This window comes from Falco rusticolus, chromosome 3 (genome assembly GCF_015220075.1).
Source record: "Falco rusticolus isolate bFalRus1 chromosome 3, bFalRus1.pri, whole genome shotgun sequence".
Lineage (NCBI taxonomy): Eukaryota > Metazoa > Chordata > Aves > Falconiformes > Falconidae > Falco > Falco rusticolus.
Genome location: NC_051189.1, coordinates 19,283,062 through 19,310,520, shown reverse-complemented (window position 1 = coordinate 19,310,520; position 27,459 = coordinate 19,283,062). Strand labels below are relative to the sequence as shown.

Below are 27,459 nucleotides of genomic sequence, written 5' to 3'. Positions count from 1 at the left end.
ATTAATTGTACAATATGGAAAAAATACATTATTTCTATTAAGCCTTTTATGAGTAAGATGTTTGTAACACTTCTGTTTTCCTAAAAGAGTTTGACTGAAAATTTTCCCAAAAAACATTCTATATGCCGTATTAAATAATACAGTTTTAAGGCATATATATTTCATTCATACATAAAGCAGCTGTCTCACTCCCTTACTATTGCCATTCATATACCGTATCCTTAGTTACCTTCCATAACATTTTATATCCCCAGGTATGCATTGGCCAGGGTAGCTATGGTGACTATGTAGTTGTAGAGCTTTGAAATCAAATTAATGTCTTTGCTTTGTAAAGCATTAGACCAGAGCTCTGTCAGATAACCTGTCTTGCAAGCCTAAACCTATGATCAGCTTTGTATGTGGTATATTTTATTATTCCCTCCATATGCTATAATAATAATTTAGAGTATTATTACTAATGGAATCACAAAAAAATAGGCAACCCCCCTTGGTACTTCAGTCTTGACAGTTTGCCCATTTTCTTTGTTCCTGCAATCCTGCCACTAAATGAAATAGAGAAATTGATTGACATGAAATCCTCAGAACTCAGAAATGATCAAAATTCATTCCTTTTCGGTTAGGAAGATACATCTTAGTTGGGACAATTTGGAAGCATTAAACAAAAGAATAAACAGCAAAGATCCTCAAGGCTGTCTTTTAGGAAAGGGAAACTGGATATCTTACTCAAAGGTCAGACTAGATTGTAAAATTAAAATGAATAAGGCTTGAGTCAATTAGGTTCTTGAAGTCAGATGACGTAAGAGGACAATACAAGAGTCTTCCTTGAACACTCAGAGGACTAGGAAACATGGCTAGCAATACTAACAAGGCAAAACAACACACCATGAAATGAAGGAAAGTAATTTTTTTATAGTCACCCATCTTTTCTTCAGACAGCTACTAAAAATTAGCATATGAACTTAAAGCAGCAAACTGTAGCATCAGCTTTAGTCATCAGAAACATTGCACAAGTGAAACAAGGAAGGGTTACAGATACAGTCTCCAAGTTATCAAATGCTTAGAGTAGGGAAAATTACTTCATAAACACTTGCACCAAATTAATTCCCAATTATTAGTCACAAATCTCCAGAAAACAGAGGGCACTTACACAGACCAGAAGAACGTGCCAGCTTTCACCCCTTGCTTGGCTGCAGTAATCCAAATCTAATGAGGAAAACATAAGAGGATTAGAATGTGTTCAGATCTTTAATGACCCTCTGAAATAAAAAGAAAATGTTTTCAAGACACATTCTTCTACCCTGAGCCTAGAAGTGAAAATTGCAGTTTTCAGCCTGCATCCCTAATTTGAACATGTGGAGTGACAAACCTATACAAATTCTGTAGCACTGGATCAGCCACCATGGTGTGGATTTTCACCCCTAAATCTCTGTGTTGCTTTTAATATAAAGCATTAAGATTCACGGCCAGGAATTTCTCCAGTATTTCATTTAATTTTCAAGACCCAGCCATTAGTCACCTGCCCCTTTTAGTTCTAGCTTTGGAGGATTCTCAGGACTCAACACAGCTTAACACTAATCAGCATCTGCATAAATGTCCCACTTCCCCCATATTCTACCATTAGTAGCCATCAGCAGAAAATACATTAGAAAAGAATACACAAAAAAGGGTGTAGTTGAGCAAGCAGGGGTATAAAGCAAGCAGATGTTCTATAGATGTTTAAGATCTTTTTGAACCCACACAAAGCGGTGATTGATGTAAAGGACAAAAACAATCTCCATGAACTTTTCAAATCCTTTTTTCAATCCTTCAAATCCCATATGTTTTCCTGGCTATAAATCAGTTTGTAGCAGAAAGTTCCACAACGTAGTCGCACAGTGCATGAGTATATTTTTATTTGGTTTAAACCTGCCAGTTTCACTGGGTTTAGGGTACTGTTCTCATACTTTGAAAACAGGTCATTAATCCTTTCTCTTCCCGCTTCTATATAACATGCACTACATTCCCCTCTATTTATTCCTTTTTGAGCAGCAGTAGCCTTTGTTTAATCTTTCTCTAATGAAAGCCATACCATACCGCTGGTCATCCTCATTACCCTTCTCTCTCCCTTCACCCTCTCTCTTTTCTGTTCTATGAGTATCTATACAAGGCAGGGGAATGAGAATGACCAAACCTCAGCAAGGTCCACAATCAGGGAAAGCAAGCAACAGGAGTTTGTAAGCCTACAGAATTAAGTTTCTCTTGCAAAGAACTACACAAATTATCTCAAAACTAATTTCAAAAGTGGTAATGGCTTGAAGTCCAGTATTATGTACACAACTAGATTATTTCTTCCCATTATTTATGCATACTGCAATTTATCCATTTCATGAGCAGTTAAGTCAAAACATAGTTCCTTACTTAATTGCAAAATCTTCGGTTTGCTTAAAATCTTTTGAAAATACATTCAAGGCCCTTCTACCTTGCTCTAACAGGCACCTACACACTGTCATCTAGGCATACATTATCAAATGTCATGCCTGAATTATTCATGCACCAGTCTTAATCTAAATAAATTTGGCAGAGTCTGATGAAAGCTCATTTGCACACTGAGACTATAGTTAATAGCAATTGAATTTGGATACTGTTACTTATGGGAAAATTGGTCATCTCTGCCTTTCCAGTGCCCTAGACACACCCTTTAACTTATCTCTCATCTTCCACCCTTCCAAATCTCACTGGACTCAATCCAATTAAATTTAAATCACATTTTATTGTATTCTAACTTTCTGGTCATGTATCCTCTTTTCCAGGGAAGAGTATATCCATGGTAACTTTATAGGAATGGTGGTTAACTAAAAAGCACCAAGAGCAGGAACAGAATGGCCATGGATTTGCAGCCCATCCTTCTCTGTTTTCATGTGCTTCTCCTCAGGAGTCTGATTTCAGGGTTAGTTCATATTACTCTATAGTCAAGCTACCACCAAATGGGGCGATCCACAAGCACACCCTTCAGCCTCTGCAGCCCCAGCCTTCCACCAGCACTGGGGTTTGCATGGTGACGACCACAAGATGATACAGCTGCAAAGTAATTGCCCCCCAAAAAAAGGAAAAAAAGGCTTTGAATTTATATTGGAATTTGGCTTTGAATTGTTGAATAACAGGGACATTGTTTTCAAATGCTTGTAGAATACTAGTCCTGACAGGATGGGACAGAAAAATGCAGATGAACAGGAGAGATGAGGAAGTATGTCTATAATCCACTGCTCATGTCACTGAGCCCAGAAGCTGCAGTCAGAGATGTGACTGCAGTGCAAGGATGCACCCACAAACCCGCTTATGTCATATAAATCAGCACAGGGTATATAACCTCAGCCCAGACCCTGTGTCTAACTAAGGCAGGAGCTACTGCATATTCATTAGTGGTTCATGGGCTGCCCAGGTGAAAAAGGGCCCAAACATAAAGCAATTACATTTTTCTTTGCATTGCAGATTTATTCCTAGAGTAGAATTCCCTCATGGTAGAGAAAAGATGTCAAATACAAATTCAGCACAAGGAGCATCAGTTCCACTGCTGTTAGGCTCTTTGGTCTTGCTGTACTTGGAAAACCATTGTCCCTACAGAGCTGCAGCAGTTTTTTCTTTCAAAGTGTTTGTGCTCCTGCAGAGTTTAAATAATTTTACAGATATCTTTGGGAAGGTACCAACAAAATAAGTCCAGGGAATTCAGCATTTGGATTTTACAATCTGTTAACTCTAGCTTGCCTTTCTAGTGCTTTGGCCTGCGCAGATCCAAGTGGTCCAACCTGCCTGGTTGGCCAAATCAGACCAGCCAAGTTCCACCCTCAGCAGCTGAAGCCGCTCCTGACTGTTAGCACTGCTGAAATCAGCCATGACCCTGTCTATTCTAGGCAACAGTTTTAAACATGTGCCAAAAGACACCCACCCTCCGGACAAGCAAGTAAAACAGTAGTTATCTTGACAGAACAATAATTAGGCCCTACGTACATTGCCAAGGTACCCAGCATGCCTGCAAGAAGGTGGCAGCTATTTTTTATTCCTGTTGAGTGGAGACCGTGCTTCATGAGTGCCACATGAAAACAGCATGAACACCTTTCTGAACCAGGCCTAATGCAAGTAAGTGGAGATCACTTCTAATTGCGCACCCCTAAGCAAGCAGTAAGGGCAGTCCAAAGGCACCCAGACTGGCTTCAGACAGGGAAAAAAAACTACACCCTCCCTGCTCCCCCAAGTATTTCACCTCGGGAATGCAGCTGTTTACATTGGCATTAACTGTTTGGATGAGGACATGTGTGTGCTGCACTTGAAATAAACTCAACAGCTAAGACAATGATCTGTTAAAGTCAAAGACCAGCAAGTCAAAAGGCCAGCAACTGACCACATTGGAGAAGTGATTCTGGAAGACTCCATGCTGACTGCCAAGCAGAGCCTGGTTCAGCTCCAGGTTTCAGCAAAATAATACTCAACCTCCACCTCCTTCTTTTTAAGGGGAAAAAAACCAAAACCAAGACATCTTTGGTTTAACTAAAACCAAAATAAGAAAATTCAACACTATTCAACATCATACCTAAAGCTGCTGCTGGTAACAATGTATTTACGGAGATGTCTTTAAGCATGCAGAGAAGCAGCAGTCATCTAGGTGGAAGTATTTCTATCTGCATGGAACAAGCTTTAAATCAAATTTCCACTGTGATTTAGAGTTGTGAGAGTTATTGCAGATTAATCTAGTGGTAGCAATCTCTACCAGAAGTACCCTTGGTTACTAGACTCTTTACTGGCTAGGTAAAAATCAGACAACAAACTGAAGCAGCTGATAGGAGCACATAAAGTTTCCTTACTACCCTCAGCTATAGGTTAGTAATTCCAGCAGAAAAGCATGGCAAACTATTACTGCAGCCAAATCATTGAACAACTCTCACTGTCTTTAAATCAAATCCATTGTCTTTCAAGGCAGACTACAAGTCATGCCTATTGCAGGCTAACACTACACTGTCAGTCAATGCAGGATAGAAAAAAAAAAAAAAGTTAGCTGATGTCCTTTCAACCTTATCCATGCAAAACAATTTAAATTAAAGAAGCAATAAAGGTTACTGTTCCATTTCCTCTCTGTTGGTTAGGCTTGCAGTCTTAAAGTTAATTAATCCTAAATGTTCCAGTCCTCAGCATGTAAAAGCAATATGTTATATATGCTCTATGGCTGGTCACATCTGTTCAGGTCACTTACCATAAAGTTTGCTGTGTTAGGCATTGCAAGGTCAGTACCGTTTGTGAGCTTATGTAATTTATTTGCCATATGTAAATACATTGGTTTTAACTGTTAATATGTTAGAAATTTATAGTCAGCTGTTTAACTATGTCAGCTGTGCACCCATGGTTTGCATATGGGACAAACTTTATTGTATTGCAAGCTATATAAAGGCCATATTTGTGAATTTATTTGCTTAAGCAGGAAAGAGAGGAATAAATACTGAGAAAAAAAAAAAAAAGATTAACCACTCTGTCTTCATACCATGCCACAGGAGTTAAAGAATATCCAACTTTTCCAATGCAAGAAGACCTATTAAATTATGGACCCTCAGATTCAACCCTAGTACACTGGCAAACATCCCAAGAAATAGTATACATGCTTTTCTATTTGTATATGAAACATATCCTGTAAGTTGAATTACTGTCTTTTACATCCTCTATGTTGAATGACTACAATTCTTCTCCTTCATTTATGGATAAAAATAGACAGGCTAAGCAACAGTTTAGGTGGCAATGCCATATGGAACATGGAAGTCCCAAGTTCTCCCTTCTTCTGACTGCTAGACACACTTGCACAGAGATATTACCTACAGAATCGTCCTGGTTTCAGCTGGGATAGAGTTAATTTTCTTCTAAGTAGCTGGTGCAGTGCTGTATTCCAGATTTGGTGTGAGAATAATGTTGATAGAAGTGTAAATATCACCTAGCAACAACTAAAAACACCTCAGTCAAGCACTTTTCAGTTTCTCAGACCCTGCCAGCAAGCAGGCTGGAAGGGCACAGGAAACTGGGAGGGGACACAGCCAGGACAGGTGACCTGAACTAGCCAAAGGGATATTCCATACCATAGAATGTCATGTTGAGTATATAGATTGGGAGGAGGTGGCCAGGGCCTGCCAACTGCTGCTCAGGGACTGGCTGGGCATTGATCAGCAGATGGTGAGCAACTGTATTGTGCATCACTTGGTTTTTGACTCACCTCCCTTTGGATTTTATTCCTGTCCCCTTCTCCCTCATTATTATTATTATTATGGGGGTGGGGGGTGTCCCTCCCATTGTTTTATTTTAACTATTAAAATTGTTCTTATCTCAGTCTTAGAGTTTTACATTCCTTCCCAATTCTCCTCTCCATCCCTCACAGGGATGAGTGAGCCAGCAGCTGCACGGCACTTAGTTACAGGCTGGGGTTAAACCATGACAAGAGTTATTCAAGTCGGCTGTTGAACTGTCCTTGAATACCTGCACAGAAAGTGGGGCACCTCCCTACCTTTAATCTTCCATGAATAAATAAGAGCCCATAACTTTGCAAAGGCTTCCCCATATTTGTTGTACTACAAAAGGACTGGCAGCAGCACATCTCAGACCAGGGCTGATGGGAGGGACAGCTCTGAAGTCCGGCCCTTGAGCCAAGTTGAGCAAACATGTTCCCACTCACCAACCGGTGAAGGAGATTCATGTCAGGAGGAGAGGAAGCACATACACCCACTGCAGCAGAGTTGGTAATGCATGGAATAGAAATCCCTTCCACACCCAGGCAAAGGTGGGAAAGGGGAATTCACAGCATTTCCCAGGTAAAGAAATGTGTACAAGATTGGTCAAAACATACAACATTAATACCAGTATGCTGCCAAATGTTACACTCCTGGGCCATTTGCAAATTGTCCTGCCAACAAAGTAAAACATGCAGTAGCCCCTTCCAGTCCTTACTCTTTAGCAGGATCTCGCCCAACTAAGTATTGCCTTCTTGCCTAGACAGAAAATTTTGGTACAAGAAGCCTTTTAAATAACTGGACAGATGCAAAGAGCCCTGTTGCTTGCTTATGGCTCAAGCTAGACAAAAAGAAATAGTTACAAAAAGACAATTATAGACATGCCTCCCCCACCAATCAATAAAGTACTTGCAAAATGTGTTTTGGACAAAAAGGCAGATGACAGCTTTCTGCAGAGCCTGGCCCCCTCAAATGTAACTATCCTGCCAATGCTCTGGCTGACTAGACAAGAAAATGAAAGTAAGTTCTTTCTGTAATTGCTAGAGTCCCAAAATCAACAAAATCCCAATGAACAGGAGAGCAAAATAGTTCTATCCCAAAGATTTATATAGAATGTGAAATTTAGATAAAATCAGGAATAATCAGTTAAGATGCGTAGCGATGATGCCTAATGTCTACAGGCATACCTTGCAGACTAAGGACAGCTTCCCTACATGCTGTCACTTATCGAGGAATGTCAGGGCCCTTTTTAAAGTTTATCTCAGCATCTCAAGCTGGGCCCTTTTTGAGGGTTGAATTCTCTTTAGAAGGTTAATAGTGAAAATAAAGCTTCATACAAGGTACCCTAAACAACTTTCAATACATTTATAATTAAAATATTTCTGAAGAGAGAGGCATCTTTGGAGCCAAACTCAGATCCAAGCTGGGTTACCTTCCGAAGAAGCCCCTATGTCCCCATTAACCACAGTTTGGCAGTTTTATACCCGTCTCCTTCTGACCTTGGGGAGGCCAATGGATTATTTCTAAGCATCATGAAAGATGACTAAAAAAAAAAGCAGCGTATTGTCTGCAGTGTAAGCTTAAGCTCACTACATAAAATCAAGACATGGAAAACTACTGCTTAACAGAAGCCAAAGGCAGCTGGGGCCTAATTTAGTACTTAAATTTACTTGGGATGAAAACAGAGTCTCAGTGTCATGAAAAATGAGCAGTAAACTTAGTTCCCCCTTGGGAACATGGGCCCTGATGTTAATTTCTGTGAGATGCTGTAGCAATACAAGGAGTGGTTTTGCGGCTGTTTTCTGTCAAATACTTTTGTTTTGAAAACAAGGTAGTTTAAAGCTTATATAATAAGTTGTATACTAAATAAGTTGTATACTAAATGAGAAGACTGGATTTCAGGAAATCCAACAACAGGCTGAAGCACCTTGAAACACTTCCAAGCTACCTTTTTCACCCCTTCTCCTTTTCCTAATGGTCTTAAAATTAATTTCTCATAATTCCTGGTGTAGAAACATTCAGCTACTCATCTGCCAGCTCCCACTGATGTTCATGACAATCTGGCTGTTTCCCTGAAAGATGCTGAGTATTAGAAAAAAATCAAAAAAACATCAACAACAACAACCACCACACACCACAGAAGAAACACCAAAACCCTCACATTTTAACAAAGCCATATACAATAGGCCAGCTTCCAGAAGCAAGAAAGCATTTCAGAAATTATCAACATTAAATTACATTCTCTTCTAGGTAGTTTTAGCCATAATAGGGGATTGGGAATCCCAGACACTTTTCCTGCCTTCCTGGGCAGTAAAACAGTAATTCCCAATTCTGTGCAAACCAAGTACCACTCTGCTGTTTGAGTACTCCAGGTTGAGACCTAAGACCTAAAAAGACCCAGATGAATATGTAATATGACAGACAAGATTTCAGTGATATGCAACCCAGCTTTCCCTTTCTCCCCCCTTAAAATTACTGTCTTGTCTTTTTATACCTAGTTATTTCTGGCAGTCTATGTCAATGTGATATTTAGACAAAATTATAAAAAAAGAATTAGAAATGGACTGTATCTAGCCCACGTATAGATAGAGGTCATTTTTTCTCCCATAACAATCAACAATTCCCTTATCAACTGTGCAATTCATCCACATGCAGAGAGAGTATCATTTACTTCATACTTCCACAAAAGATCTACCACCTCCTTACCCAACCACTATAGCCACTTTATCACGTTTGCCAAACTTACAGGTTTCCCTCACACTAAGTGTGTGGGGATTGAATTCTAGCCCTTCCTCTATGCTTTTGTTCACAACTTTCCAATGACATTTCCAGTTTATTATATGTGTGTTTTTCCTTTTTGACACTTCTGCAGGTCAGCTGGCTTATTTAAGAGTCCTTTCTTGTCATATGCAACACCCTCCCCGTCCCGAGGATTTAATCCAGCATACAGTCATTGACTGTTGTGTAACTTTCTTGAAATCTCAGCTGATATTTTTCATAACCTATTTACAATCCAGAAAAACTTTTATTCTCTGGAGCAGCACAGGTGTTTCTAATAGGTGAGTGCGGGTATTACCAATGTTCCCCACTCAACACAGCAGACGATGAAATATTTATAGATGTACATTGTACTTTAAAAATATCAGTTTAAAAACAGACAGTTGTACAGTCTCCAACAGTTAGTTCCCCACTAACTCCTACCTAATTGTGATTAAGTAAAGACACACAATTAAATTTGCAATGTATAATTAAAATCACAGCTGCTCAACACATCGTCACACAGCAGCTGAGCCACAATATTGCCTTTGAGCTCAGTGCCTGACTGCAGCAGGCACTGGTGGTTAGCTATGTGGCTCTGGCTGCAGCCAAGATGGGGGAAGATGTTACCCACTGCCACCCTTTCACTGCTCTTAGTTCCGATCCTGCTTCTTTGCTCACATCTAGGAGGACAATAGCTAAGCACATTCTTCACTCTCCTATCCACACAACCCATGCTAAAAAGCTAAGCCAGATCATAGCTGGGCAAGAGAGTAGCTACACTCACTCTTATGCTGACAAATTTTACAAAAGCACAAATACCTCATATTCTGGCTCAGCTACAGCCAGACACATCTGCCTGTCACACACGTGCTTGCAGCTCTAAACTGTCTTTTCTCACATTTGTTGCAGACTAAAACCACATGCAGACAAATAACACACACACTTGCTAAGCCTAAAAACATCTGAGTAACTTCCTTTAGCCCCTTGGGATCTTTCGTCTTAAGAAATTTGGGGGATGACACCAATCACTTTAGCAAGCAGCAATAACAGACTATGGTATTCCCAAACCCCTTCTGATTTCCCCACCTTCATCACCTCACTCTTTTGTGGGGTTAACTGTTCAGGGAGCTCTTAAACTATAGTTCTTTAAGCATTCGGGGCAATGAAAAGTGCATGCACCTTGGCTGCTTGCACATCAAACCTATTAATTAAATTTAAACCCACTTTTGTTGGCAAAGCAAGCCACCACAGCATGCACTAATAGGGGAAAGTACAGCAGAAGCAAGGAGACCTTAGCTGTAGTAACACAGAATACTTTGAAAGAGGCCATTTCCTTGCCCAGAATAAGGATTCAGAGCTAGAGAAACCAAGTCAGTCAAACACGAAGAGAGAGAACCCAGTTCAGCCAACACTGCTTTGGTCAAGGCAGAAATTCACAAACTTCCACAGCGTCTGCAGCAGGTCAAGTAACAGTGATCCTTTGTGGACTTAAATAATAATTATGAAGTTGTGCTATGCTACACTGACAGAACACTAATACTAAAACTGCCACAAGAACATTGCTAGGACGAAAACCCAAGAAACCCATAATAAAAAGAAACATTATGCCATGGCGATGAACATACAGTGTTAAACTGCTGCCTAAAGCGAGGGGTTTTGCTAGCCACATCTAATTTATACTTATCAATGCAAGCACCGTTCCATAATCAATGGCTTTATTATTCTGAAAAGCAAAAGCGAACTCAAAATGTTACATTAAATTGACAGACGCAGAGCCAGCCAGGGGGAAGATTAGGTACAAATTGTTCACAGATGTATTTTTTTAATTATTATTATTGGCTATGTTCCACAGCACAGGGGGACGGGAGGAGAGGGAGGAGGGAAGGAGGAAGAGGGAATCTGAAACTTACTGGTTGACCTCCCCACCATCTGTGATTGAATTTCTCTCGCCCTCGAAGACTGAAGCTGGCATCAAACACTGGGTCATACATCGAATTGCCAACGATTCCATGTGATTCAGGATAGAGTCCCTTTATGCAGAAGTAGATTAATTAGTACAACCCTAATGCACAGAAATCCAGTTCTTCATAGCTATCTGCAAATACCACTAAATTATTTTAAAAATGGGTATCTTCGTAACTGTACACCAGAAAAGGTTTTAACTTTTAAGATAAGCACATTTAATACTGCGTGTAGTAACTAAAGCAGTAGGAGATGATTAAATTGTGCTAAAAGGCAGAAAAATTCCTGTTACTTGATACTTTGAAGTATTTTCGCACTGGTTACAAGTTAGCTTGAGACCATCTAAAGTAAGCAAAAATTTATGAAAAGGAGATTGATCTGAACTTTCAGTTCCTTTTCAGGAATTCCCTTTCTGGAAACAGTAATTCATTCTCTGGTTGCAAGAGTAACACTTAGCATTTCCATTTTATAATGTTTCATCTTCACCAGAGACTGTGAGATAAGTTATTTCCAAGGAAAAAAAACCAAGGCAAGTCACCCAAAGCCATGGCTTTATATCACAGTCTGTCCAGCCATAAAGGCAATGTGAGAAGTTTCTGCTCTTCTCCCTTTCTTTTGGCCCTCTCCTATCCCCAGCTATTTGTTTCTCCATCCCCTCCTTTTCTCTTCCCATTTAACATTTGTGCAGAAGCTGCAGGAAGAAATGAAGGGGAAAAAATGCAGCTGCAAGTAGGGAGCCCCTTCGCCCAGCTTTGGGAGCACTGTCACACAGGAGCGTTTGCATGCCAGAGTGGGGACAGCCTGGCTGCCCGCCATGCCACTGGAGTGTAGAAGTGATGGTTCATTTTACTGCAGGGCCAATGCAGCACCCAGACACGTGCAGCCGCCAGGAATTGTAAGTTAGCCACTAAGTTAGTCCCACCAACTTCAGCTACTCCAATGAAGAAACAGCTGCTGGTTGTATTCTGGATAGGATTTCAGGGGTGGTTTTTTTTCCCACCTGGAAAAACTTTGACCTGTAATTACGCAGCAGTACAAATAACTGTAAAAGCAGGCATAAGAAAGCACAGGAAAACTGTGACAGTGTATAATGGTGAGATCTACTTTATCTCAAATTCAGAATGCTGAAGAAAATGCCATAACTGAAGTCAGAAAAGGTTGGACAGTGAAGCAGTTTTATATAAAAAAAAAATAACAACCTTGCTTCCCACAAGCCACATTTCTACTGCAGTGCAACACTATCAAAATCCTTCACAGGGACTTACAGTAGCAAGGGTGTACAAGTTGGGGAAGGTTTTTGTAGGGTAGACTGGTCTCATGTAAGGGGAATGTGTTCCACAAGATCCTGAAAAATCAATTGTGAATGCAAACATTAGGAAGTGAAGCTCTCAGACATGGAAAACAAAAACAGAGGAAATTACTTGCTGTGACTCAAAATGCCGCAGAAACTGGTTAAATTTTAACCAATTTAAATGAACATTCTGCTGCTTAACATTGGCAGGTCTTTACCACGGGACGGTAGTAAATCAAGTCACGCACTCTTTGTACTTCATAATAAACAAATGAAATAATGCAGCCAGAGGACTACAGAACCAGCTACATTTCCATAGACTGTTTTCCTTTTTGAGCCAGCCTCCTTCCAGAGTCCAGAGTCATTGGAAGTATCTTGCTAAGTAAAACAACTTATGAAAATGCAGGCTAATTTTAAGTGGCAAATATACTAAAGCTGCAGTTGCACAATGGGCTTTGGCCACAGCCCCCAAGATCATAGAATCATCAAGTCATTTAGATTGGAAAATACTTTTAAAATCGAGTCCAACTGTAGACGGCTACACAAATACAAGGGCCAGCACACACACTGGGGGGGGGGAAATCCAACTCCTTTCAAGGATATGGTCACACACAAACTGCCATGCTATACTGAGAAGCTCAAATATGCATTGCATCCAGTACTCCACAAAGCCAGGTGGATGTCCGCTCCCCCAGAGGTGAGTGCAGATCTGCTCATGGCTGGGGCACGTCCCCAGCTAGTTATCACACTTTCACTGCAGCTCCTGCACCCACTTACACAGATCTTCAACATTTCTGAATCAAGTCAAAAATTTTGCAGGCACGTCCCAACTAGCCTGTAAGAATGCATGATATATATCGTGTACTGAAAATGCATTTATTTGCTGACAAAACCATATGAAGGTCAGTAATTCTGAGCAGCACTCCTTAAAGTGGCAGCTCTCTCCACACTCTCTGATTGCTATGTGTGGCTTTAGCCAGGGTGCTTTCAAGTCACCAGCTGATAAACCAAAGGGGACTTCTTCCATTCTGCTTTCATGGAAAAAAAAGACAATGTCTGTTGGACTTTTCAGTAAGAGGAGCCCTGTGTCTGGAACAGCCCTTCTACCCACAGCTCCACAATGAGTTCTGTTGCTCAGTGAACAATGAAAACAACTGGGCTGCAAGCAATCTTCTTTCATTATTGTAAAGAAACAGATGTACTCACTCAGTTTTTCAATGTTGGGCATGACCTTGTTCCCTTTCTTCATATACGATGCACGGAAACCATCAACAGAGAAGATGATCAAAGGAGGACGAACAAAGCTGAAAGCAAAAGCAGCAGGAGTGTAAGGCAGCATTTCAAAATTATTATTGTTTTTTCCACTTGCTCACTGAGACTCCAGAGAATCTAAAGTAGTTACTGCATATGCTATATGTCTAATTTATTTTTTTTTTGCTTACCTAACAGATCAGCACAAACTGATAATCTTCACAGTTAGTAATGTCCACTGTTCACTCACAGTCAGTGAAAGGGCTGAGCTCCAACATAAAAGACACCTTCCCTGAGCAGCTAAAAGCATATAGCCCCAAAAGGCAAGTGCTTATAGAAGGAGATGGAGAAGGAAAAAAACAATAGCATGCATAAGTACCTACCATAGCATACAATCTGTAGTTAAAAACCACATCTCATGACAGCTGGTCTTTTCACAAAGTCCATAAGCTCTGCGAGGCAGAGCTCATTCTCACGTACTAAAGATGACAGTACTTTATGTTATTTTACTACATTTTTAATTACTACTGTTACTGGGACTTGATCCTATGCAGGCAGAGATGTCCCAGGTAGACACACCTGGACTTCTAATGTTCATTGCCTGCTGAGAGGGTAAGCAGCCATCACTGCCACCAGGAGCAGCAGGGGCTCCTATCACCTCAGAACTACCCTCCTAATAGCACAGACAGAGCTGCAACACAGGGCAGCACCTTAGCAGACTGCTTAACTTTAAGGATAATAGTGAGCCAACTGGTTTCAGAAGTGCTTACTCTCTTAGTGTTACTCATTGCTCAAACCCCTCATTAAGCCTGTATCCCACTGCAATTTAGAAATCCTTTCATTTAGGAACATAACACTAGAAGTACAAAATTCTATTTTAAAAACGGCTTGAACCATGTTCACATATGGTTTATTCTGAATTTTACTGAAACGAAAAAAACCGAAACCTTTCCACTGATTTCAAGGGAGTTTGGTCACCTTCCCTATGTCATAAGTAAAGCAGACAAACCCATCAGCAGGTGATAAAAAACCAAGAGTTCAAGCACACAGACCACACACCATTACTCATCCAGCAGCCCAAAGGCAAATGTGTTACAATATTATCAGCCTAGCTATACAAATGGTGAAGCACAGGAAAGCATCCAACCCACAGCCATTCAGCTTGTGTGACAGAGCCAGGGCTTGGAATGTGGTGTTCAGAGGTCCAGGGCAGTGTCAGGGACCATCAACCTTGCTGCATTTGGCTTTGCAGTTGCCTGCAAAACACTTACCCTGCTGGACATTCAGGAGCCTTGATCTCTTCACAGTCATCATCCACCCAGTGTGTTTCTCCTACCAGAAAAGTCACAATGGATTTTCAAAAAACAAAAAGAAAAAATATGTGGACACAGCTACAGGTTTCACAGAAAATGACAAAAAAAATTAAAGTCTAACTCCAGCTAATGGACTGTCTTGTCACACTTCCCGTGAATCATGAGCAGGTTTTTTTCAAAGCTGAACAAATGATCTGGTTATAGTCTGTTCAACATGAATATCCAAACTAGCACTCCTAGAAGCAGCTCCTAAAACTGGAGGCAAGAGTGTCATTTAGACAGCAGGAGACAGTGGTAATGCTTTAGGCACAGTGTCATCTATTTTAATTTTTTTATTTTTGATGTGTCAAAAACAGGTAGTGCTGCTTCTGGCTGTGAATTCCCACCCTCCTCCCCACCAGCTCTGGTGTCTCCATGAGCCAATTCAGCTGGCTAAAGACATAAAACAAAATCCATTGTGGGGAAGAAAAACAACTAAATAACATCCAGCTGATTTACGGAGTTGAGCAGCTCATGGATCAGGTGAGACTCAGAAACAGCTAATACTCTTTCAGAACTCGATTAGTTAAAATTACTTTATTTAATCAACTATTTTCTTAATGTTTTCACTGCTGAATGCTGACTATGGAGTGGCTCATGACTTGCACTTTCACAGGTCAATTGAAAAACAAGTTATTAGCTAAGCTAACGAGGCTCACTTCTTGAACCTGGCACTATTAAAGGAACTGTAGTTCAATTAAAAGAACAAAACAAAAAGCACCATAGAAAATATTTGCAGGAAACGTGTCCTGCAGCAATTCCAACTGACCACAACAGAAGGTGGAGGGACAATTTCCAAGAAGGTAGGGGGGCACGGAACAAAACAAAAAAACCAACACACTATACTCAGATAGGCAAAGGCATGAATAAAGAGGAAACACTGTTCTCACATAAGGCTTGCTCTTGTTAGAGTGCAAGGGTCATTGAGATCATTTGTTATTAGCCAATTAAACAAAGATTATATACATTAAAGCTGGAGACATGTAAATTCCTCTGTCTTGACCCTTGTAAGAGGGGGCTCACAAAAAAGGCAGGAACTGAAAACTATACCAGTATTTAAGTGGTCTCAGCCTTGGGTTTCTTTGGGAAGGGGAAGAATGTAACCTATGGGGACTTGCTGGAATATACAGATTTCATTTGGATTCCCAACAGCAAAACTTAAATAAAGAAGACAAGTTCATTTTCAGTGTATGGGTCTGGATGGTTATCATTTTTTGAACATATGCAGTTGGTCAAAATGATGTGGAAGAAAAGAAAATCTAAAACTGTAACCCTTCCACCAGTAAAGTTAATAAATGAAAAAACTAAGAACTAGCTGAGGTACAGAAGTGAGAACCTGTAGAGCTCATTACCAAGGATCAGAAGACTTGTTCCATATGTGAGACACATTGGAACATGTCCTGCTTTGCATAAAAAATTGGGGTAGAGGATGAAAATTAAGCCTTCGCAACCCTCTAGCCACCAAGCAGTGCAGGCTGTACTGCAGCCATGGTGTTCAGAAGATGGCATGGCCACCTGAAGCCCATGCCACCCAGCTGTGAATTACAGCCCTTGTATTCTCATAACTCCTGTCCCACAAAGAACAAAGCCTACAGGTGTTAGGCCAAGTAGTCTCAGTAGTATTCCAGGTGCGGGTGGGGAGAGGTCTTTGAGGCAGAGATAACATATCTAGGAATGTTCCATTCCTTCTGAGACCATCAGATATCCCTGCTGTCCCTGTGATGCAGACAAATACATCTAAACACTTCTGTGTTTTACTTTAAACTCTTCTTCATCCACTTATGCCTCTTTCTATTGCCATCTCTACAGGCAAAGACACAGTCGTACCATCAACAAATTAAAAGTATTCACCTCTGCTAGTGCCAAAAAAATTACAAATGCAATTCCTCCTTCTTCCCCCCTCCTCCAAAAAATCAGAAGAAAACAAGGAAAGGGTTTCTCCTTTAGAAGAATACTCTACCCACAGGGCTGCCTTCTATCAGGTTTAGAAAGATAAGAGGTAGAAAGACCAAAGACGTACCTTTGCAAACGACTTGGTAATTAGTGCAACAATCTCCTCTACTTAAGCAGTCTTCAGAGCAGTGACAAGCATTGTCATCATTCCTGGTTTCTCCACAGCGATCTTTAGTACATTCCCAGCCCCGAGCTAAAATATTCACCAGGTAGGCAAGAATGAGAGATTGTAATCAAAACAAAAAGTACTCACTGAAGTCATAATGACAACACTGTAGTCGTTAAAAGTTTGATGTAAAGTTTATGGCCCCATTTTCGCGATTTCAAGACCTCTGAAGTAGGCATGTCAACCAGAAACAAAAAGGACCTTTGTGTCCTGCAAGTGCAGGAGGGTGCTTCCACCCACCCACAAGTGCTTCTGCTACCCTCAGGTGTTACACTCCAGGCTTTGTACAGTCTGAATGCCAGAAAAAGTGTAGAAAGGAGAAGACAAGAAAGGATCTTGACAGATAAATGGTGGAGCCTGAAGCTGGTGTTTCTTGGGTGATCCATTCTTTTCTCCGAACTACTCGCAGTTCAAGCCATACAAAATAAAAGAAAGTTGAAAAGAGACTATGTGGATGCAAGTCGCTGCTTTACTCCCATCAGTTCCTCACCTACAGGGTAAGATTCAACACCAACTGCAAAGTTACAGAACAAGAGCTGTTCTTCAAGGAATTATTCAAGGAAAAGCATGGCACAGCTCCTGTAAAGCACTCCAGCTCTTCTTATCTTGCGAATTAAGTTAGGATCTAAGGGCCTGTCTAAATTAGGTGCTCTTTTAAGGGCAGTGCATTGCTTCACCTTGAAATAGGGCCTAAGGGTGTAAGCATATAGCTTTCCACATCCTGGTCCAACCAACAAGAAACTTGAAAGATTAATTTAGACAACATGTGCCCAGTAAAAACCACACCACACCAGAGCAATGCCTATTACTCCCTTTTCTTCTTCACTTGGGGCTTTTTTCTGTAAATATCTAATATTTACAGATTGTACATGTGATAATTGCCTTAATAAATGTCTATGGGAGTATATGTCAATTCACACAACAGTCCCAAGGGCTATGCAGTTATCCATACACATATGTGGACATGGTGCACTGCAGACAGGAGGAATTGAAAGTCTACCCTTCGGCAGCAAATACCTTCTATTGTGCTGAAAGTCTTCAAAAAGAGCCTTTCATTCTGCAGTCATTTATATGGGAGCAAAACAGTATCAGCGTAAAATTCAGAAGGTTTTGGCCCGGAACCAAAGGTAGTCTTTCATACTGGATTAGCTCGCCATGTTCTGCTACTAAGCTATTAAAATGATATTATAAACATAACTGAGGAAGTCAGGACTCTCAAGTATGGCACATCCATGGGCAATGATATTTTTAATCATTAGTCTTCTCTTCTGGCTGCTTAGTAAGTGTAATTCTTTCATAAAGCAGGAAAATATTTAATGGCAAAAGTAGAAGGCACCTGTGTCAACTCTGATCACTGTGCAAACAGTCACAGAGATGGGTACAACTAATAATTTAAAAGCACTACGTTAAGTAGTAAGAACATAACTCATGGCCCTCTTTGAAGTTTTCCTTGCCTATGACTCATGAAAACAACAAAAAGAAAATGAACCCAGTGCTGTATTTCCATCCCCCAGGGTCCAACGAATTGAAGTCAAACAGTGTGTTACATGCATCCTGACGTCTGGAAATCAGTCTGGGGCAAGGGGAACAAGCCCAGTTTGTCACCTGCAGCTCACCCTGAGAAGACCTGTGCTGCTTCAACTCTACTTCTGAGGTGCTTTCACAAGTAACCACAATGCACAGCCCACAAGTGAGCATGAATTGCTTCAATATTAAGTCATCACTTGGGAGAAAACAGGATGGCTAACATGGAATGACCAACCTCCAGCCTTTAGCATCGCTCTTTTCATTGTAACCTGGAGGTCAGACTGGTGCCTGAACACTGATTATTGCTTTTAATTGAGTATCAGAAGAACTACTTTGAAATGCAAAGTGCCCTGCTTTTTCTGCCCTGGAAACCATGGGCAAAGCCCAGCAGTGAGAAGCGATAGGCATGCATCCCTCCTGCTCCTTGCAAGGAAACATGGGCTGCATTTTGAGCTGAGCTGAGCCTGCCTGACAAGGCAACCTGAGGTGAGGAGGAGATGCAGGTTATGGCAGGGAGCGCTGGTTTGTCAGGCAGGTCCTGACTGCTGGCAGGAACCAGGTGTCAGCAGCATCTGGCAGTGCAGGACAGGAGACCCATCGTACCTGTCTTTAAGCACAGTTCATCAAAGTCGAAGCAGCAGCTGTTGTAGCTCTTGCACAGGTTGTCACAGCGGCAGCCAGGAGGCTCTGCTTCTTGAAGTTCAAAGCATCTGTTTTTGCAGGAGCCAGAGGTACTGATCCAGGGGGAATCTGACAGGACTGTGTGGAACAAGAAACAGGGCATCATCTGTCAGTCCAGCAGCAGTGGATGAGCAAACCCTCGGCTGCCTGCTCTGGGGAAGGGAAGGGAGCAGGGAGAGAAGAGTTGCTTGAAGAAAAAAAACAAAACAAAACAACAATACCCCAAAACAAATACAAAAAAAAAAAACCCAACAGAACAAAACAACAAACAAAAAAAAACCCCACCACCCAAAAACAAAACAAAAAAGAGAAACAAATCCCAGAACAGTTGCTCTTTTGGGGGAGAATAAAATAAAAGGGGAAAGAAAGAAAAAAAAAAAAAGAAGGAAGCAGCTTGCTGTGATAACATCCTGCAAAGAAACAGCCCTGGCTTCACCTCTGTAACAATCAAGAGATCATTAGCAGAAAAGTATTGAAGTCTCCAAGGCCCCATTCCAGGAGCTGCAGCTATTCCTCAGAAGCAGGCCTTTGTTTTCAGAAACCAAGTGACATTTTCATGGCTGGCTGGGCAGTTTGCATAGGAAAGGACTGCAATTAATCTACATGCAGTCAGCAGGACTTGGTTTGCTATACTGGAAGGCACCAAATCAACGTCAAGCGTGAAAGAAAATTCTAAGATGCTCTATAAATTAACAAAGAAGTAAAGCAAGGCTTTTTAGTGGGCTTCTGCAGAGCATTAAATTAAAGAACTTAAAATACAGACGTATGTAAGAAATCAATGCATTTTAGTTATATACATCAATGGAGGAGTGCCAGTCTGAAAACCATGAATAATGTATTAGACTTAATTAATCTCTGTATTAGTAAGGGCCCTTACTGTCAAAGCTGATATGTAAAGCATATAAAATACTAAGTTTTGAGGAAAAAAGCAGAGATGTACATATTTGATATATTTTACATTTTTTACCTATAAAAGAATCCTACATAGCAGCTTATATGAAGTAAGAAAATTGTGTGCTACTTGCTAAGGTTAATCATATTTTATGAAGTAAAATAACAAACGTGTGTTATTCTTCAACAACAGAGGTGTTCCAAGGAAAACTTCACAATGCCTTTTGTTCCTTGAGAGACCTATTAAAATTAAGTCTGAAATTGTCTTGGGGTTTTGTTTTCTTTTAGACCATGGTTTGGTTTTGGTTTTGGCAAACCTTACCATGATTAGCAATGCAATTTTAAGAGGACTGATGCAACGGCACTTTTGGGAAACAGTTGCTCTGATCTTTTCTTATATATTTTTCCCCTACTTTTTTACATAGCTGAAAATTTAGTCTCCACAAACTGAGGGGAAATCTCTTCCCAAACAAGATGACGTTATCCCAGGAGAATGAATGGAAAAGAAGATGAAGGGGAAGTTTGGAGGTGACATTGTAGTAGGCAATATCCCACCAGCTCCCATCCCCAGCACTACTGCTCTGCCACTTCCCTTGGAGTGGCACTGACACTGGCTGGACATCAGCATAAACCACTTCAGGGAGCAAACCTGACAGCAAACCAACCCTACAGCAAGATAATGGGCAAGAAACCCAAACCTACCGCAGCTGCAGTCATGGATCATGGCAGTGGCAAGGGACGTTCATATGCCTGCTGGAAAAGGTAGTAGCAGGCAACCGTGTCTCTGCTTTCCCCCCCCCCCCCCCCCCCCCATTAGATCAGTAATGCTCAGAGCAAGTAACATCATACACACAAAGTTTCACTCTATAGGTATATATACCCTGCAAGAAAGCTCTTTATGAGACATCAATATTTTGGCTGTCTGGAGTTCGAAGGAGCTAAAGATCACATATCTATGCTGGCGACACATGGATCTGTGTTTTCTTTGCTCATATAATAGGCCACAAAGCTATATTAGAAATTAATCACAAAAGAATTGTTTCAAAGCATGATAATGTCCAGATTTTCAGAGATACAAAATCTTGTTCCTTATTCTTAACAACAGCTGCTTCCTGCCAAATGCTTCTGGAGATCTGTTACTAAATAATATTTCCATGTTATTTAATCTCTTCTACTACTTTCCATTTTGGAAGCTAGTAAATATAATCACAGATCCAGTAAGCTGCAAATCAAAGGTATTATGGACCCAAAAGGTACTACATACTAGCATACACTATATATCCCTTACACTGCCATTGCCGCCTTCATTTCAAAGGGATGAGGGGGAGATCATTTGAGAAGGTCAAAAACCACATGTCAACATGCATTTAGGAAAAAGCAGGTGTAAATCTGGCTGCAGATTACATAAGGGACAGAGTCAACTACAGCCCAAGGAATGTCTAGCTGTTGTAAAGAGCAGCTTTATCTGAAAACCATTGGAACAAATTGCCCACCAAGGCTGTGCAATCTCTGATCTTGGAGATTTTGAAGAACAGGTTAGACCAAGATCTGTCAGGAGCACTTCAGTAATAACTGACCATGTCTCCAGGTATACAGAAGGTCTACATAGCTGGTCAAGGTCCCCTTCTAGCTCCATCTTCTATAACTGCAAGTAGGGTTTCCATTTCATGTAAGAAAAGTTTAGCCTAGCTACCTTGTCTGTTATTTTTGCACATTTCTTGACAGCCACTTTATTACTGACATGACAAATTATCCCAAATTACTTAGCAAATTCAAGTCACAGCTCCTCAGTCAATGTAGGACACTCTCCATACAGCAACACAAAAGAGGACTTGATTTAATTTCTCTGATCTCTGAATGTATTAAGATTGTTCATTTGTTTATCATGTTTGACCTTGCCTTTGCAGCCAGACCATGATTTTCAGGTCGTGCACAATGCCATGGCATGGGTACTGGTGCATGCAGAATACTTTGAAAATATACCATGAGAGGCTCCATCCCTGGTGAGCATTTCCAAATTAATAGAAAACCCTGTACAAAACAAACTTACACAATTTTTTGAAATTCCTGCATCCCTCTACAGCTCCTGCAGTCAGACCATGCAGAAGGCAGAGGGACCTTAACATGAAGATCCCTCCCCTCCTTATTTGATTCATAAAGCTTCTCACAACCTTTTCCATGCATTCTTTTTTGGCCAGCTAAGCTCAAAACAACAATCTAAGAATTGTCTTTTATATCACAGGTTAGAGAGAGAAGTTACATAGGGCAATAGTGCCTTTCTGATTCAGTCCATGGAGGTTATTACATCTCCATAGTAAATGTGCTATATTTACCTTGGAAAGTGCCATATGAAACTATTTGATCTGATTCTATCTGATTCCAATATTTTTTAAAAAATAATAATTTGCTTACAGTACTATTTCAGTCATAGGATTACACAACACAGACATGCTTACATAGTCGTTACAGGAAGACGACTGCCTGGTAAGAATTTGCCTGTTTGGATCCCATGGATCCTCTATGGAACCTACATGGATCAACCAAACACCTACACAAAACATCTGAAACACCAGTTTTGCTAGATAATATTCATATTATGAACTTGCATGTCATTTTTGCAGAATGCCATGGCAATGAGTAAAATTTCAATGAGAAGTCAAATTTATTTATTATTTAAAAATAAAGTAAAACCCCCACATCCTAACTGTTCTAGTACAAGAGAGATATGACTCCATTTTTAATGAATTGCTTACAAATCTAGTGAGAAAGGACAGAAAAATGTCAGTGTTTCTCCTTCCAAAATTTAAGCTATCATCCTATCATCACCAAAGAACATGCTTCAAGAGACTACTAAGGCCATTTTCCCTGGAAGTGCTTACAAAGATGCCTAAAAAGCTCCTTAAGCAAGTAGCTTACAAAATCCAAGTTATGGGCAAAAAAAGGGGAACTTTGGTCCTCCAATGTCTTTTAGAAATTTTAAGTAAAAAAAAAAAATTCTATTAAATAATTTGTTGAGTACAATTATTAAACATCTCAAATGTATAAATGCTTATATGTCTGTACTCTGTAAAAAGAGAACAAGAGGGATTTTTTTTTTTTAGGCATGATGGTACTTCTTTGACATACATTTATAAGGGACTAGGGAGAAAATGTTGGTTTTGACTTGTAGAGGAGTTCTATGCTAGATGAAAACTGAAATTTGCTTGGAATGATGATGCAACCTCTGGAGAAATATAAAATTGGTCTGTGCAGTAAAGATCTGTAGAGTGTTTTTTTCAATCTAAACTAATTAGCTCTAAACACCAAGAAACTTGGAAATACATAAGCCAAGGCAGAATGAAGTTGAAAAAGTATTTATACTAGTATTCCATTCTGGATATTTAATTGCACTGGACTTCTGATGAAATATAACTGGAAGTCATGCAATTAAGAGAGCCTAAATAGGTTCTTTGATCACAGTGCTTTTAGTTTGGTAAGAAAAGCATCTCTCTAGCATAACTTTTTATTTTCTCCTTTAGACATATGTGACTATAATACTTATTCTTTGTTATCCTTTTTTAATTTTTTTTTTTTAGTTTGTTTATTTATTTATTTTACTGCAATAGAAGTAACCAAGCTGCATAAACACTGAAGGGACAAAACTCCCTCATTGTTGCACCCTGGAATGGACTACTTCAATGTCAGGTGTCAGTCCAATCCCACCTGTAAGCGAATTCTCAACAGACAACCAAAAGTAACCCATCTCCTGCCCTCTTACAAGACATCCTGTATTTCATCCTGTTTTTATGTAATGCTGAGATGAACCTCCTACTACTGGAAACATCACGCAGTTACCGATCCCCACCCTGGTGGCACTGAACAGTGCTGGCTGGCTGAGCAGAGTTGGCACTGGTGAGTTGCAATGGGTCCCCAATATCAGACCTTTGGGACTTCAGTAAAATTCAACTGGGCAGCCCTGCCCTGAAGCCTATGTGGTCACTAGCGAGAAAGTAAAACATCTGGCAGCCAGGTGTTGGAAGACATGAAATGCAAATCTTTCATGTCACTATTACACACACTACACAACTTCCTACAGTTAGCGTACTAGAAGATAAAAACAGTAAAATAAAATTGCTTGAAAAGCATTTATTTCCGTTACATAAAGATCAAAAGCAACAGCCACTAACTTTCTGATTACCTAAAATGCCTCTGCTCAGTTATGAGCAGCCCTGATTGTAGCTGTGATTAGACACCAACTCCTGTGAAAGACAGAGTGGGAGAAGACACAGGTACGCTGTCAGGAACACAACAAACTCTGGCCACAGTAAATTATTTTATAATTAACATTCACAAGCTATCCTTACAGATGGGCATTGCAAATGAAACCCTTTCACTTCAGTTCTATTAACCAGCTCTAAGTCAATGACCACAGGTTTCCTTTCTCCTGCCAAAGGAAGGAACAGAGACACAAGTCAAGCTTGCTTACTTACTTTTTTTTCTTTCTTTCTTTTTAAGAAAAAAAGACTAGTTTTCCATGTTATATGTTTTTCCACTTGGACTATGCCTGAGCTCACAAAACCTATACTGCCACAGAACACAAACAACGGTCTTTTCTGTGGCATGTTCTTGCTTTCCTCCGAAGAAAAAAAAAATTGGAGGCGAAAGAAAAACAGAGAACTGGGCGACAGCACATCTGGGCGAACACCTGCTCTCCACTGCCTGGCCCTCTCCACTGCCTGGCCCTCTCTGCCGTCAGATGTCTGCCGTCTACTGTTCACAAACCAGCATGACCTCAGGAGCCACAGAAATCCCAAAAGCTTTTCTCACCAGCGCCTCTTGAAAGCATTAATCAAGTTTCTAGAAACCACTTCAATAGCTACCAGAATAAAGCCAGTACCCTTAAACCCATCGGGGAGTTTCTTTTAGCTCTAGAAGGAAACGGCGTGGTGTACAAGACATAGTAAATGCAACGTAGGAGCTGACAAGACCGATCTCTGTGAGACTGACAGTGCTCAGTCCTAAAATAAGCTAGATTTTCCATAGTCACATGCACTCAGAGCAAAAGTTTAAGTAAATAGGAGACCTATAGGTGAGTCCCAAAGGTCAACTGACTCGGGCTTGCCGAGTTATTTATCCTTCCCTATATCCTAGAGGGAAAAGGAACAAGCAAACTACTGTTTCAGAGTAGGAGTGGTTTCTAACCACAGTATATAACATCAGGGTATTGCGATGTACAATTTACGTCCGTTACTGTACCTGAGAGGGGGCCCTCATCCCATTCTTCAGATCTCCTAAATCGATTTGTCGTAAATCCCATGCAGACATTTACTCCAAAGGCAAAAGCAAATAAAGATATAACCTGCAAAAGTAAAACAGCAAAGTAAGCAAACCGTGCAAAAAGCAGGACTTTCGAGCTAAGAGCATTACAATTAAAGGGGCAGAGATGGTCCTCTGTACATTCGAGCTCCCCAGCACTGCAGTTCCCATCACTGGAGCAGCAGCTGACAGCGTCACCGCTGGAGAGTAACACAAACCAGAAGGGGTTTATGAATAAAACAGCTCTTTCTGAAGCTGAAACGCTCCTTTTTGTAGGAACTTATTCAGGAGAGACGGACTACTCCTCCTTTAAAAGCAAACACGCTCCTTTCCTCCCGTACCTGGTGCGAGTGGAGGCAGCCCTTCTTAGCCATGCTAGAGAATTCTTGAAAAGCCTACGCAGCACCGTCGCCTTTTCTTTATAGTGAGCACAGAGCTGTTTGCTCTGGGAGTTCGGGCTATTAGCTACAAGTAATCCCACCTGGTGAGGTTGACAGGCTCGTGTGATTTGTCCAGGGGGTGATTTCATCATGTTTCGCTCACAAATCGCAGCTCCGCGTGCAAGAAGCTCCAGGCATCATCCCTCGCTGCGCCCTCCCCCCAAACACACACACACACACACACACACACACACGCACACACGCACGCACGCTTTTATGTGGTTTCCCCTGGCAAAGCAGGGCTTTCTTATGCTGCTGCGGCCAATAGCTGGTCCTGCTCATTTTATTCTCCTCGCAAAAGTAACATGGTTAAAAGAGAAACCAAATGTGTCTCCATCTGGCTCGGAGAAGCAGGGAGGGGAAGCTCACTCGGGGCTGCGGCACGAAAATATCCCGCTGCCACCCTCCAGTGTCACCCAGCGTCGCAGCGCGGTGGGCTCGGCGCACGGGGCCAGCGGAGCCCTGCTACTGGCCTGGCGGCAGCCCGGTGACTTTAGGGAGCTCGGGTGCTGGTCTCCTCCAAGGGTGCTCCTGAAGTTTCTAGCTGTGTCACGGATGAGGGACACACACGGCCTATCCCCCTCCCCCCCCCCCCAAAAAAAAAAAAAACCACCAACAAACAAACCCAAACTGGGGACACCTTCAAAAGGGGGGTTATCTTTCAACGCTGTTCTGCTGCGCTGCTGTTGCAGTGCAAGGCTCAGATCGATGGAAACACAAGCAGTTTTATCTGAATAGCTGGAAACCGCAGACTTCCAGAAAGGAAGGGATGTGACACATTCCCTCTGCCCCACATTTTCCCATTTTCATCAACAACAACAGAGAGCTCGGCTGTTTGGATAAGCACTTCTATTTACAAAGCAAAATGATAATGCTAAGCAGAATTACAGTTCGAATCAGTGGCTTAAATATTACTTGCCAAGGCAAATTATTTACCAGTGTAGTTCGCCACTTTTTTTCCCTGATGAAAGCTTCTTTCATTAAACTATTTACTAACAATGACATTTAAAGGGACAGGGTCAAGGTTCATTAGCCCTTTGAGGTTCCCTTGGGTCCTGTCCCATATTCTATACTGGCATTAAGAAACAGTGTGCAGTTTTCTTTAAACTGTCTTGTGATATTAAACATGTACAATTTTGAGCTTTGTTTAGATGTACCTTTTACCTGCTGCAATATCTCTCTGGTCCCACCATGCAGCTTTACGGGGCAGAGGCTAAAAAGCCCTTTTCTTTGCTAGCCACATCTTATCAGCCTGCCAGCCTTTGCTAGGAGCTGATCCTAAGTTATGCAGTTTCTTAACCAAAAGTGGCTCTATCGTGCAGCTGCATCTTTGAGCTGCAAGGCTCAGGGAAATGTTAGCTAGCTTGAAAAGACCTACATCTTAGCTACACCAGGACACTGTATTCCTTTCCCTTACACAGACCACGACTGTGAAGTTAAGACCCATCTTCTAACTCTCTTCATCACTAGCTGGGTTGAAAATGAAATAGGTTGCAATAGGCAGTATTTTTCTAGCAAAAAACCTGTGCATAGAGGTCTAGAGAAAAGTAATTCTTCACCCTTAGCGTCTGGCATATCCTGTGATTAAACAACTTCACCCCCAAGCACTAGGTAAGTACAGCAGTGTGTGACAGCAGCAAAAGGGAAACCAAAGGTG

General features: G+C 41.0%; 1 protein-coding gene across 5 annotated transcripts in view; it reads right to left on the bottom strand.

The window, feature by feature from the left end:
• Positions 1–27,459, bottom strand: part of ENPP2 (ectonucleotide pyrophosphatase/phosphodiesterase 2) — a 77,609-nt gene that overhangs the window by 35,044 nt on the left and 15,106 nt on the right. For 2 of the 5 annotated variants that reach the window (XM_037379751.1, XM_037379752.1), the window contains exons 1-9: positions 25,704–25,896; positions 25,303–25,405; positions 19,099–19,254; positions 16,870–16,995; positions 14,769–14,829; positions 13,453–13,550; positions 12,221–12,300; positions 10,904–11,023; positions 1,148–1,203 (exon numbers count right to left, since the gene is read on the bottom strand). In XM_037379751.1, the coding sequence (XP_037235648.1) occupies positions 1,148–1,203; positions 10,904–11,023; positions 12,221–12,300; positions 13,453–13,550; positions 14,769–14,829; positions 16,870–16,995; positions 19,099–19,254; positions 25,303–25,405; positions 25,704–25,736 (833 nt within the window). In that variant the 5' untranslated portion in view covers positions 25,737–25,896. Of the gene's footprint in view, positions 1–1,147; positions 1,204–10,903; positions 11,024–12,220; positions 12,301–13,452; positions 13,551–14,768; positions 14,830–16,869; positions 16,996–19,098; positions 19,255–25,302; positions 25,406–25,703; positions 25,970–27,459 lie in introns of those variants that run through there. The other 3 variants (XM_037379750.1, XM_037379753.1, XM_037379748.1) reach the window with 3 other exon arrangements.